Below are 13,424 nucleotides of genomic sequence, written 5' to 3' on the forward strand. Positions count from 1 at the left end.
GGATGATGTTGATTTGGGTTGCCTTGGTGATGTGCCTCTTCCTTCTCTGAATGAGGAAGCTTGCAATAACCTTACGGCACCAGTTACTATAGAGGAAGTCAAAGCAGCTGTTTTTCACATGAACTCTTTTAAAGCTCCGGGTCCTGATGGGTTTCAAGCTTTCTTCTTCAAAGAATATTGGGAGATCATTGGTCTTGATGTTTGGAAGATGGTTAAGCAAGCATTCTCCGGTGTTCCTCTTGATCCGAGAATGTTGGAGACTTTACTGGTTCTCATTCCAAAGGTTGAATCACCGGTATCTATGAAAGATTTCAGGCCGATTAGTCTCTACAATGTAGTTTACAAGATCATTACAAAGGTCCTTGTTAATAGGCTTCGTCCTCATCTTGCGGAGATTGTTGGCCCGCTTCAAGGAGGATTTATTCCGGGACGAGGAACTCCTGACAACATCATTATTGCTCAAGAAGTCCTCCACTTTATGAAGAAGACTAAATCAAAGAAAGGCACACTGGCCTTTAAGATTGATCTGGAGAAAGCTTATGACAAAGTTGACTGGAGGTTTTTAGCTCATACCCTTAAAAGCTTTGGTTTTCCTATTCCTACACCTAATTTGATTATGAATTGTGTCACTGCTTCTTCCTTATCTATTCTTTGGAATGGGAGTCGTCTGAATGGCTTTACTCCTAGCCGAGGTCTTAGACAAGGAGACCCTATGTCACCCTATCTTTTTGTGTTGTGTATGGAGCGATTGGCATGCTTTATTAGTCATCAGGTTGATTTGGGCTTGTGGGAGCCGGTTGCTATTTCTAGAGGGGGACCAAGAATATCCCACTTAATGTTTGCAGATGACTTGCTTCTGTTCTGTAAAGCTACAAAGAGACAAGTGCAAAATGTGATGTTGATTTTAGAGACTTTTTGTAAAGCATCTGGGATGAAGATTAATGTCGAGAAGTCTAAAGCGCTTTGCTCCAAGAATGTCTCTGCAACAAGGAAAGAGGTCTTCACTGGGGTATCCTCTATCAGATTTGTCCAGGACTTGGGCAAGTATCTTAGAGTTACCCTTAGCCATTCTAGGGTGACTCGTTCAGCTTTCAATGGTGTCCTGGATAAGATTCGGAGTAGGCTAGCAAGCTGGAAAGGAAGTTTACTCAATCGGGCTGGTAGGCTCTGCTTGGTTAATTCTGTTGCTGCTGCTATTCCCACGTACCAGATGCAGGTCTCTATTTTTCCCAAAGGAATCATTAGTAAATTGGAGTCTATGATGAGAAATTTTCTTTGGAAAGGACAAGTTGATGGAAGAGGATTGAATCTTGTTAGTTGGAAGGTACTGGTTACTCCAAAAAAAATATGGAGGTTTGGGGATTAGAGATCCTTATTGTGTAAATATTGCTCTTCTTGGGAAGCTAGTTTGGACTTTTTTCCAGCAGCCAAACAAGCTATGGGTCCAATTGTTGGATGCCAAATACCGATCATCTCTATATGACTGTTTTAGTTATCCTAAGAACAAGGACTCTCCCATTTGGAGGTGTCTTTGCAAGGCTTGGAAAGTGTTGAAGGATGGGCTTGCTTGGTGTATTGGAGATTTGAACCAGAATTTTTGGTTTTCTAGCTGGAGGAGAGAAGGACGGTTATCTAATGAGATGGATTATGTTCACATTTCTGATTTGAATCTCTGGATACAGGATATTTGGTCGGTTGGTAGGTGGCATTTGGATACTCTTTATTCTCCTTTATCTCAAAATCTGAAAGATAATATTCTCTCTTACAATCCAGATGAACAAGCAGGTCCGGAAGTGGGTTGGTATTGGAGTGGGTCTGCTGCCAAAGTCTATGACTCACGCAATGGTTACTTGTGGTTGTGTAAGCAGCTGTTTGGTTGGGAGGAACGGGAGAATTGGCTTTGGCTTTGGCGTCAGCTTGTTCCGGAAAAGCATAAGTTTTTGGCTTGGTTGTGTCTTAAGGAGGCTCTTCCTACTGCAAGTTTTCGCTTTAGAAGAGGGATGTCGTCATCGGATAGGTGTCCAAGATGTCTTTCTAGCCAGGAATCGGTTTTACATTGTATTCGGGATTGTCCAAAAGCTCAGCTTGTCTGGCATAGGTTGGATATTTCTTGTCATCCTTTGGATTTGAAGAACTGGTTCTTGTATCATAGCAGAGAGCATCCGTTCAAGTTCTTTTCGGGACTTTGGTGGATATGGCGAGCAAGGAATAATGACATCTTTAATCCCCATGAAACTTGACCTCCGGAAAAAGTGATTTGTCTGGCATTAACTTCAGAAAAGGAGCTTAGGAATATTTTTGAATTACAACGTATGTCCCTTCTCTCTACTTTAAATGGTTTTTGGAATCCCCCATCTATTGGTACTTTTAAGATTAATTGTGATGCTAGTTATTTTGGTTCGGGTGATAGTGTTGGTTTTGCTTGTGTTATTAGAGATTGTAATGAGAGCTGGCAAAGGGGGTGTTTGGGAATGATTGAGAGTAATAGTATTCTTCAAGGAGAATTGTTTGCTATTTGGAGAGGATATCTCTTAGCTTGGGATGTGGGTCAACGAGACGTTATTTGTGAGACGGATTGTGTGGAAGCATTTAATCTTGTTACTCAAGATGCTTTTGGGTTTATTGATCTACTGGTGCTCAAAATAAGAGATATCATGCATTGGAATTGGCGGGTTGACTTTCGTTTGATTATGAGAGATGCAAACACGGTGGCAGATACTATGGCAAAGATGGCGATGAAGTTACAACTTTCGCATGTGGAGCTACTTTCACCTTGGGAGGAGTTTAAGAGTAGTCTTGAACGGGACTGTCCCTCTATTTAGGCAGTTCCTTATTTTGTTTGTTTTATTTTTTTTTGTTTAATTTATTTCAGTCACCAAAAAAAAACTTTTAGATCTCTAATCTAAACTGCTTTCATACCACACACTTCTATCAATTAATGTATAATTGTTTAACTATATCTACATGACACACACGAATATTATCTAGGGCTGGAAGTGAGTCAAGTCAGCTCATGAGTTAGCTCGAGCTCGACAAGCTAAACTCGTGAGCTAGTGAGCCAAGCTTGAGCTTGGAATTGAGCTTATAATTTAAATGAGCCGAGTTTGAGTTCGGATAAGCTCAGCTCATTAGCTCGTGAGCTGACTCGATTATATATATATAATCTATACTTTTAATATTATATATATACATATGAAATAGTACTATATAATTATATATATATATTAATGATCTTAATTATTTAAAATTTTATATTTAGTTTTTACATATATTTTGATGTAGGATATAAATAAAAAATTTATAATTTAATGATAGATAACAATATATAAAATTGATCTTTTTAAATATTTTATAAAATATATAAGTTATAATTTATTGATATAGAATTATAGATTATGTATTTATATTTCTATTATTTGAGCAAGTTCATGAGCTTTTCGGTGAGCCGAGCTTGAACTTAAGAAATATGCTCTATTATTAATGAGTCAAGCCGTGAGCCAAGCTCAATTTTTGTGAGCCGAGCTTGAGCTTAGTCTAGCTCGACTCAGCTCGACTCACTTCCAACCCTAATACTATCTTAAAAAGAAAGAAATTTCTTTTTTGAAGGATGAATTTTGCATAATGTAGTGTGGGTTGACTTGTGTCCTCGTTACTATAATGAGACTATATCAAATTTTAACACGGTTATGTTTTGTAATTAGTTAAATGATATAAATAAAATATAAAAGATTTTATGTGTATATAAAAAATAATTATTAAATTAATTATCATATATTTGTATATAAATATATGTATTATTTAATTTATTTTATATTTTAATATATATATTATATGAATAATTAAATTAATAACTAATTTTTTATATACACATAAAATAATTGATATAATAAAATAAGATATAATATATTTGAAATGGAAAATCAGTACAAAATAATATCAAATGAGAAATTTTAAACATTTTATGCAATGATATGAATTATGAAATTACAAACTTATTTTAAATTCATAATCTTATTCATAAAAAATAAAATAAAACAAGGTTATTTAATATCTTTATATTTAACTAACACAAGTGAGTAATATTAAGGGACCTCATGTCTTAAAGTAAATAAACTAATTCAAATAAAAACAAAAAACTGAACAAACTTATCATTATTTGAAATTTTATTAAGGGTTAAATACGATTTTGATTCTTAAAGTATAGATTAAAATTTTTTTTTGTCTTAAATATTTTTTTCATATAAAATCGTCCTTAAAATTTAATGTAATTTTAAAATTATCCTTTTGACTTAAATTTTAAATTCTAGACTAAATTACCCCTAACAAAAAAATAATTAAATTAAAAAAAACATAGAAATCATTAATAGAGGAAAAAGAAACCACAAAGAAGTCATTAATAGAACACCAACAACAATACATAATATTCAATAACACAATATTCAAATTCAAGAACAACACCATCATTTCATTGCAACTAATATTTTAAATTCAACAACATAGAAGAGAAGAAGAGGAGGAAATCTAAAACTATTTACGAAGGAAAAGCACGTTCATGAACAAATGTGGCGGAGACAACGTGGTGAAGAAGATAGAGTTGCTGTTGCCGTTGTTCCTCGCATGTTTGTTACTGTTCCACAGTCATCACTGCTAGTTTTGTGTTTATTTTTCTTTCTAATTCTTTTATTTTTGCTTCTGATGAAGAAGAAGATATGTTGTGATGAAAAGAAAAGATATTGTGATAAAAAAAATAACAAATAATATTTAATCTGAAGAACAATTTTAAAATTATGTTAAATTTTAAAAATAATTTTATATACAAAAAAATTAAAAACAAAAAAAACTTTCGATCTATAGTTTAGGACCAATGTTCGGTAGAACGCTTTTATTAATGATGCAAAAATTATTGATTCTCTGGTCTTATGTAGTTATGTGATTTATTTTTTAATTTAAATTAATTTAGTATTCTATTTTATTTTTTCCAGTTTCCAATTTTCTTACCACTGACATTGTAATATTCGGAGCAAAAGGACTGTCATGGCTCTCTCACATCACATGCCTCAGATCAAAAAGTTTATTATTATAATAATTTCTTCTTCCCCACCGTTCAAAATTCCCACTCTGACCAACAATTATGCTCTTATTAATGCATCCCCGTACACGTGGCACCCTTGGAGAATCATTGGGAACATCATCTAAGTGGGTCCCACTAACACAAGCACAATTCCGGGACCCCCACATCTGACGTCCCAAAACCCTAAATCTAATCCAACAATTTATATTTCGCCACGTTTCCCGACTTTATTGAAATATTTCACAGTGCGGCCACAGCGTAACATTACCCTCGCAAACGTTAAAGAAAAGGGGTATTATGGGGTTGCACAAGTTCTGAAGCGAAAGAGAGGGAATCAACGAATCTGTTTAAGAAGAAGAGAAGAATAGAGAGGTGAAGTGTTGGTGAGTTTTGCTCAGATTTCTTCCCCTTTGTTGAAGGTAATGCTTCAAAGCTTCTTACTTGCATTGCATTGTTTCTTTCTTCAGCTTCCATTGTACTTTGAATCTGAGATTGGTACATGCTATTATATCTTTTCTGGGTTTTGTCAAGATTTTTTTTCTTTTTTCTTTTGGGTTGTTATGTGGAACTGGAGAGTTGAAAATTTTCTATTATTTGAAGAAAAAATTGATTTTAGTTAATTAATTATTTTTTTGGAGGGTGGTCCGGTGGTTTCTTTTGGTGAAAGCATCTTTTTAGGTGGAGTGCTTTGTCACATTCTCTCTTCAGAATTGTGAAATTTTGGGTATTTTTCCTTAAATGGGTGTTAGTTGAATATAAAATTAGAGTTGTGGGCACAATGGAAGAGGTTTGGTGCTGTTTATTTTTCTTTATTATGTGGCCATTGCCTTGTTTCTGTGCAATGATTGGTCTACCACTGTTGACATCTTTTGAGGTGTGTGCTGGTGAAATCGTATTTAATTAGAGCAGTTTTATGTTCCTTGTTTTGTTGAAAACTGGTTGCTAAAAACATAACATGGCTATGTAGACTTCAGTCAAATTTCTTGTCATTTGTCAAATATGAAAGATTTGTTTATACTTTTTATTTTCTTCTTTCAGTAAATTTAGAATTCTGTCAAATCATGATGGCACTGCATTGTAACATGAAGAGCACTGGTTTTCCTTTTCTGACACACTTTTATGTGTTACTTACTTCTGTGCTATGAAATAATGAACAAGCCATGATTGTATGGGGTTATATACAAGGTAGTTGAATAGCTTATTACTCAAAGAAGGAGTTCAGCTTAACAGTTCCAACTTTTTTTCACTGTTTATTTGTTCTAAACTGAATAAACTAATATAATTAACTTAAGAATTCTGAATATAATTTTTAATAGCAGAAAGAAACTTGAAAGGTTTGAATGGTTTGAATAGATGCTATTTACTTGGACTTATAGGTGATCAATGATCATACACTGATTAGTGTTTGGGTGGAAACTGGACATGAGTATGCTGGTGGGGATATGCTCGAACCGCGTGAATCTGATATTCCTCTCCTGTTTCTGGTCCTGGTTGTATTTCCTTTGGTGGCTTATATCTTACTTGGAAAATGGAGCGAGACTACTAAGAAGAGAGATAGGATAAGCTTGCTTGCCCAGTTGGCTGCCGAAGAAGCTTTGAGAGCAGAGGAAATGGCCGTCCCTGATTTGATTCCTCTGGTGACTTCTTCTAAGATTGCTTCTAAGAGTGAACTTCATCCTCTATCAAAGAAGAGTGAACATCATCAATGTGCCCGGTGCTCGGCCCCATCCAAGACTCGCTGCTCCAGATGCAAGGCTGTTAGATATTGGTAATTCTTTTAACTAATTGCATTTGTTTACGTTTCTAATTAAATGTTTGTTGAAGCATGCTTTGAATCTGTTTGTAAGGATAAACGTCTTGAAACTAGATTGATATTACACACTGCCAAGTAAGATGTAAACTATGCAATGTGTTGTGCGTAATCAGTTTAGAAGGGCAATATACACTTAGGTTTGCCAATTGTTGTTAATAAACACATGGCTAGAAGAATTGGCTTGTCTCCGGTAATGTGCTCAAATAGTTTTAAGATAGATAGCTGTTGCCTACTTGCCTTATTGGTACTCGGCTCAAATAACTTTTAGATAGGTAACCTGTTTGCCTCAATGCCTCTTAACTGCTCTGTTTGCCCACTAATAACTGTCACTTTGATAAAATGGAATGTAGTAATAGAAAAGAAATGGAGCTAGAGAGTCTAGTATTCACGTTAGTCTATTTATCCCCCGTGTCGTTCAAACTGGTGGCCCTTTGATGGGTTATTCTGCAACCTGAATTTCACCAACTCTATTATCTGTATAGTGATTTTCTTCTTCAACATTGTAATTATTGAGGAGAATGTTGTGGTTTACTTTAAGTTGCTTTTTAAAATTTGAGCTGGAAGTGGTTTGCAGCTCTGGGAATTGTCAGATAATCCACTGGAGGCAAATTCACAAGCAAGAATGCAAACAATTGGAAACACAAAAAACAGGCTCATTTCCTCTGAGCGGTTCATTCGATGAGTTCAGTCATGAGAATGGTTTTTATGAAAGCATGAACACCCAGTTCTTTGGACACACTTTGAAGCAGACACCAAGGGAGAGTGTGCCTTTAGATCATTTGGTTCCCCCTCTAACCGGAACTGCTGCCCCTGCTACATCTGATTTTTCCCTTTATAATAGTTCTCAACCTTCCACTTTGGAGAGAAGAAGTTCCTATAAATCCAACAGAGAAACTAGGAGAAGAGATAATGGATCTATCCACAAGTCACCAATTGAGTCTACTGATCATAAGGTTGCTAGCTCTTCCTCTTCGAGTGTGGTATCAAAGGATGCATTTTCGGGACAGAAGGTTTACTTGTTTTACTTTGATATTGAACTGGCATACATTTTATAAACTCATTAAATCAAATCTCTGATTATGATCTTAAACTGTTCCTGCAGTTAATGAATAATGAGTATTCTACGTTGGAGGAAGAAACTTCAAGAAAGTCCTGCTCTGATGGCTTCGGAGTTCATGTCAATGGACAGGATGCATCAAGAAATGTAGTCTACGAGGGTCGTAACTATCAGAGTCAATATGGAAATGCATTTGTACCAAGAAACAACCATGGACACTCAAATGTGTCAAGTGCGGTAAACAATAATGAAGATGTAGAAGAATTTGAAAAAGGCAACGCTACTAACAAAGGAAACATAGTTAGAGGAGGAAATTGTCATTCTGAAGAAGCAGCACAATATGATTGCTCTTCTGACATGATAATGAAAGGAAGTGTGAAGGCCAAAAAGATGTCACATATTTCTAAGACCAAATCTTCTAAATCACCAAAGTCAAAATCACCGAAGTCAACATCAAAGACATCAACAGATTTTTGTTGTTCAGAAAGAGAAGGAAAAGTTGCAGATGAACAAAGTTAGTTCTACCTATTTATTGCATTAGTGTAGATGATATATATAATCCGAGTTTGTTTATTATTCAACGATAAGGTAACTGCCATTTTGTTACCTTGATTCTGTTGTAACAACAAAAATCTGTGTTCATTATACAGAAACCATTGAAAACAAAGATGCCATCCCTCTGCATGGTGGCAACGGGGCTGCAAGCACTGGAATTATGAAAATGATGGGTTTGAGGAAATCATCAAAACCAACTGTAATGGTCTCCCCTGAAGGTAGTGGTGCAAGCTGTAAGAAGATAAAGAAGATGAAGGTTAGTTTTATATAACGAATGCAATTTTTCCCTTTTTCTGCTAGTTAGAGACTGATGCCTGTACTAACTTTCTAATATATTGATTATGTCTCAGATGTTGTTTCCTTATGAGGAATTTGTAAAGATTTTTCAGAGTGAAATCTTTGGCATATGCCCCAGGGGCCTGTTGAATTGTGGGAACAGGTAATACTGGAATGACACTCTTAATATTTTGGGATTGTGATAAAAAAGTATAAAGAAATTCGGTAAGTAAATATATGTTTCAAAATGAGCTTTGATTTCCTTCGAGGACAGCTTTATGGGGAAATTTTGGTTTAGACCTATTTCAGTATATTTTGTGGAGTTGATATTTCTTTTTTAATCTTTTTATTTTGCAGTTGCTATGCGAATGCTGTCTTGCAGTGCTTGACTTCTACGAAGCCTCTTGTTGTCTATTTGCTTTATAGATCACATTCAAAAGCCTGTATTTTCCATTCTCTCTCCATCTTTTCACTAAAAAAAGAATGTTAAGACTCAATATTCTCTCAAGTCGTTTATTTGAACTTTGTCTGTTTTCCTTTAATGTTAGGTTGTGCTAAAGATTGGTGTCTCATGTGTGAACTGGAGCAGCACATTATAATTTTGAGAGAAAATGGAGATCCTCTATCTCCTAGTAGGATACTTTGGCACATGCGGAGTATAAATTGCCACATGGGTGATGGAAGTCAGGAAGATGCTCATGAATTTTTAAGGTCTGAGTTTGCCTTGCTAATTTGTTTTAATATTTGGTTTAAATGAGTGTTTGGTTCCTATAAAATTTTCTTTTGGTTTTGGTCTGGTAAAATTTAAAAGATTTTGGTTTTAGTCCCTGCCGTTATTTTGCTCCATTAAGTGTTGATGTAGCAGACTAAATGGTGACCTGACAAGCTGAAATGTTGACGTGGCAAGACGTGTTACATCAGTATTTAATCCACTATATCAGCACTTAATGAAACAAGCTACTGTCAGTAATTAAAACCAAAACCTTTTAAATTTTACTGGATTAAAACCAAAAGAAAATTTTATAGAGATCAAAACCAAAAATCTATTTTATGAGGACTAAACTTATTTAAGCCTTATTATTTTTCTATGGATTCTAAGGTTTCATCTGTGGCTATCTTTTAACTTTCAAAACTTAGTTTCATGTATATTTAGTTTATTGTTGTAATTTTCTCTTTTTATAAAGAAGTCTTACAGTGTCCTGAAACTTATGCTTAGCTAATATTTGATAAAATGTCATATATAGGCTTCTTATTGCGTCAATGCAATCTATATGCTTGGAGGGACTTGGTGGTGAGAAAAAGGTTGATCCTAGACTACAAGAAACAACTTTCATACAACATACGTTTGGTGGCCGTCTTCAATCCAAGGTGTGTATCACGTGTTTCATTTATCTTTGACCACAAGTTTTCCGTTGTAATGAACTATTTGTTGCCTTTTATCCTTAATTTTGCATGTTTAATGCAATACTGAAATTTTATGTCTACAGGTTAAATGTCTGAATTGTAACCATGAATCAGAAAGGTATGAGAATATTATGGACCTAACCTTGGAGATATTGGGTTGGGTTGAGTCACTGGAAGATGCCCTGACTCAATTTACTTCCCCTGAAGATTTGGATGGTGAAAATATGTACAGATGTGGAAGGTCTGAAGCTATTGTCCATCTGTCAGAGTTACTCGTGATTTAGTTTGTTAATTTTAGTTTTGGTTGAAAAATGAGGAAAAGAGAAAATCAAAGAGCTTTTTATTTAGATATTTACTATTACTGAAGATGCTCACCTTTCTCTACACATTTTGAACCAGTTGCACTGCATATGTTCGAGCTAGAAAGAAACTGAGCGTACATGAAGCTCCGAACATCCTAACTATTGTGTTGAAGCGATTTCAGGTATCAAATTGTTCTTGTAATGTAAGCATGTCCATGTAGATATTTTGATTGTGTTTCAATTTTCAAATTGCTTCAATCTTCATATATTGACTCATTGGAATTTATTATTTCTGGCTTTGAATCATCAGGAAGGAAGATATGGCAAAATTAACAAGTACATAACATTTCCTGAAATGCTCGATATGATACCTTTCATGACTGGGATGGGTGATGTTCCCCCACTCTATATGCTTTATGCTGTTGTCGTACACCTGGACACACTGAATGCATCTTTCTCTGGACATTACATTTCGTATGTGAAAGATCTGCAAGGCAATTGGTTCAGGATTGATGATAGCGAGGTAAATATATTGTTTAGTTTGCAATATTTGCATGAAACATACACTTTACTGCATATACCTTTTCTCCCCTTAACAATTTGTATTAAGACCTTAACACATTTGTGACTAGATGGTGCTATCGAAAGCTGTCTCTGTTGAAATATTGATAATTTTGTATAGAAAAGCTTCATTCATTGTGGTTTAGGGTTTGCACTTCCATGATTGGTAAATTAAAGAAGGGTTTATCTATCATGTGACCTAAGGGCACATGTTAAGATTACAAAATAAGAAAGTTCCATTGAAAATATAAAAAATTTAAGTTTTCAATGCATTGTTTTGTATTCATTAAATGAAAACATTTAAAACTTTCCACTAGTGGTAAGCTTATCATATGTCCTTAGGACACATGTTAGCTAAACCCATTAAAGAATAATTACTCTGTCAAAATTGGGGTTTTCATATATTTTTTAGTTGGGTGCTGAAGTGAAGAATAGTTTTTCATATTTGAAGAGTTTCATTTTGATATGACAAACTGTTGATTAGATTCAAGACAAACTTTAAAGAGTAAGACCTATTAAAAAGCATTATTGTGGCTCTTTGCTTTGAATTTCTTAACTATAATTATACATTCACACTTTAAAGACGACTTTATTAATTATGCACTTTTACTGATAGCAAAGTTAATGTTTATTGCTTACATGCAGAACAGTATCTCTTGCCTTCTGTTTGTGTCATGTTTTCAAAGTTGTGTTGCTAAACAGAAAATATATAGTTTAGATATTGTTTTTAGATTCTGAGATTTTACTCTATTAACAGGTTCAGCCAGTGCTAATTAACCAGGTGATGTCAGAAGGTGCATATATCTTATTCTACATGAGGTAGAGATTTAGCTGATACTACTGTTATAATTTTGTTTCCTTTGTCCATGATTATAGTGAAACTTAGTAGGTCATGAGTAAATTATTTTGATAATATTTTAGCATTCTAATACTGCATTTAATTATAGATTTTTTTTTATTATGATCAACTAATGTAAGTTCGTTATAAAAATAAATGTTTTGAATTTCAATGTATACTTCATCAATAAGTCTGATCCTTATTTTTCACTAGTCGTTTTGTCAAACTCCAATCTTTGGTCAAGCTTATATATATAGTCACTGTTTTATAGATCTTGTCCGCGCCCGCCAGTTGAACTTTCCGGGAAAAACATGCAGCAATCGGTTCCCAACTATTCAAAACACTGCCCGGTAGAACCACAGAAGCCTTCCAAGTCCGGACATAGCAGAAACAACAGCCAATTTGTCGTCCCTGAACCTTTGGTCGATACCAGAGCAGATGTTGCCCCTCGACAAATCAACTCTGCCAATGGCTTCCTCAGAAGAAGCACCAGCAGAAATGTCCTGCCAGTAACACAAACTTATTTCGAAAACATCAGGCACGAGTTCTCGGATGCAGCGTCTAGTGACTGGTCCCTTTTCACAAGCTCAGACGAGGCATCTTTCACGACGGAGAGCACTAGGGACTCCTTCAGTACGGTAGATTACAGTGATAACATGGATCCATTGGCATCCATCTTCAACTTCACCCCGAAAAACTCCTACAGGAAATTTTCGAATAGTCGGCCACTTACCAGGTTCGTCCCCGAAAAGGGTCATACTGAGAGAGTAGAGAGAATTGATCAGTCTCATAATAAGGCCATGAATTCATCAATTGAACACCATCCACCAAATGGTAATTGCAGCATGTATGTATACTATGGACGTAGTAACCCTGTGTGTGATAATATTACAAGGACTTGAAACTCAGTTTGAATTCTTTCTGGGAATTCTAACTGGATGAAATTGATGATGATTTAGTTGTTGTAGCAAGTGCTTTTTGCCTCAAAGTTTTCAATATTTTGTTGATTGAGGCATATAGCTCTTAAGGCACAGGTGTAATTTTTACTTTAAGTTTATTGATAATTGTAAAGATGACAGCAATGTTCCTTTGGTTATCTGTTAATCCATCATAGGCTTTTCCTAATTTTGAGCACACCTCTTTTTAGTTGCAACTTGCATGTAGAGTAGGATATAAATTTTACTATTCAAATTTGTTCATGAAAGATACTTTAAATTTTAAGAGTTGTGTAATCAAAATCTTTCTTTCAGATGACTATTCACGTGGTCAAAATAAAAGATAGTTATCTTTGCTAATATGATGTTATGTGATTGAATGTACGTGTAAAATGGTTTTACACTGACAGTGTATTAAAATTAAATTATTTTTATTAGTTTTCGAAAGATCTTGTTAATCATAGTAGTTTCTAAAAAATATAATTGTAAGTCAAATTTATCCTTCTGTGAATTAGATAATGATATATCACATTAACTAGCATGTGACATAATAGCATGGTAGGTTAATATTGTGTTACAAAATTATTGGTCGACCAATAATAATTATAAACT

The 13,424-nt window shown here is 34.7% G+C and overlaps 1 protein-coding gene across 3 annotated transcripts; it reads left to right on the forward strand.

Annotated features, from left to right (window-relative positions):
* The first annotated feature begins 5,337 nt into the window (after window positions 1–5,337).
* UBP15 (ubiquitin-specific protease 15) lies at window positions 5,338–13,002 on the forward strand. Of its 3 annotated transcripts, XM_088496361.1 has the most exons (15): window positions 5,371–5,490; window positions 6,110–6,256; window positions 6,448–6,839; window positions 7,459–7,894; window positions 7,987–8,455; window positions 8,592–8,752; window positions 8,847–8,935; window positions 9,130–9,215; window positions 9,321–9,483; window positions 10,017–10,140; window positions 10,260–10,417; window positions 10,576–10,660; window positions 10,789–11,001; window positions 11,797–11,858; window positions 12,149–13,002. In XM_088496361.1, exons 3-15 carry the CDS (start codon window positions 6,514–6,516, stop codon window positions 12,777–12,779), a joined length of 3,003 nt encoding a protein of 1,000 aa, XP_088352487.1. In that variant the 5' UTR covers window positions 5,371–5,490; window positions 6,110–6,256; window positions 6,448–6,513; the 3' UTR covers window positions 12,780–13,002. The 3 variants fall into 3 exon arrangements, with proteins under 3 accessions (XP_088352486.1, XP_088352488.1, XP_088352487.1); XM_088496360.1 differs by lacking the exon at window positions 6,110–6,256 and having other exon boundaries at window positions 5,338–5,490; XM_088496362.1 differs by lacking the exon at window positions 6,110–6,256 and having other exon boundaries at window positions 5,353–5,490; window positions 7,459–7,837.
* The last annotated feature ends 422 nt before the right edge of the window (window positions 13,003–13,424 follow it).

Source organism: Arachis ipaensis, chromosome B8 (genome assembly GCF_059453495.1).
Source record: "Arachis ipaensis isolate K30076 ecotype BB chromosome B8, ASM5945349v1, whole genome shotgun sequence".
NCBI lineage: Eukaryota > Viridiplantae > Streptophyta > Magnoliopsida > Fabales > Fabaceae > Arachis > Arachis ipaensis.

What these genes read in the sequence shown, in the direction of transcription:
- UBP15 (XM_088496360.1), top strand. Translation starts at nt 6,514, where the DNA reads ATGCTCGAACCGCGTGAATCTGATATTCCTCTCCTGTTTCTGGTCCTG. An exon ending in AAAAGTTGCAGATGAACAAA is followed by an intron (nt 8,456 to 8,591) that starts GTTAGTTCTACC and finishes TTCATTATACAG; the next exon opens with AAACCATTGAAAACAAAGAT. An exon ending in TATATCTTATTCTACATGAG is followed by an intron (nt 11,859 to 12,148) that starts GTAGAGATTTAG and finishes ACTGTTTTATAG; the next exon opens with ATCTTGTCCGCGCCCGCCAG.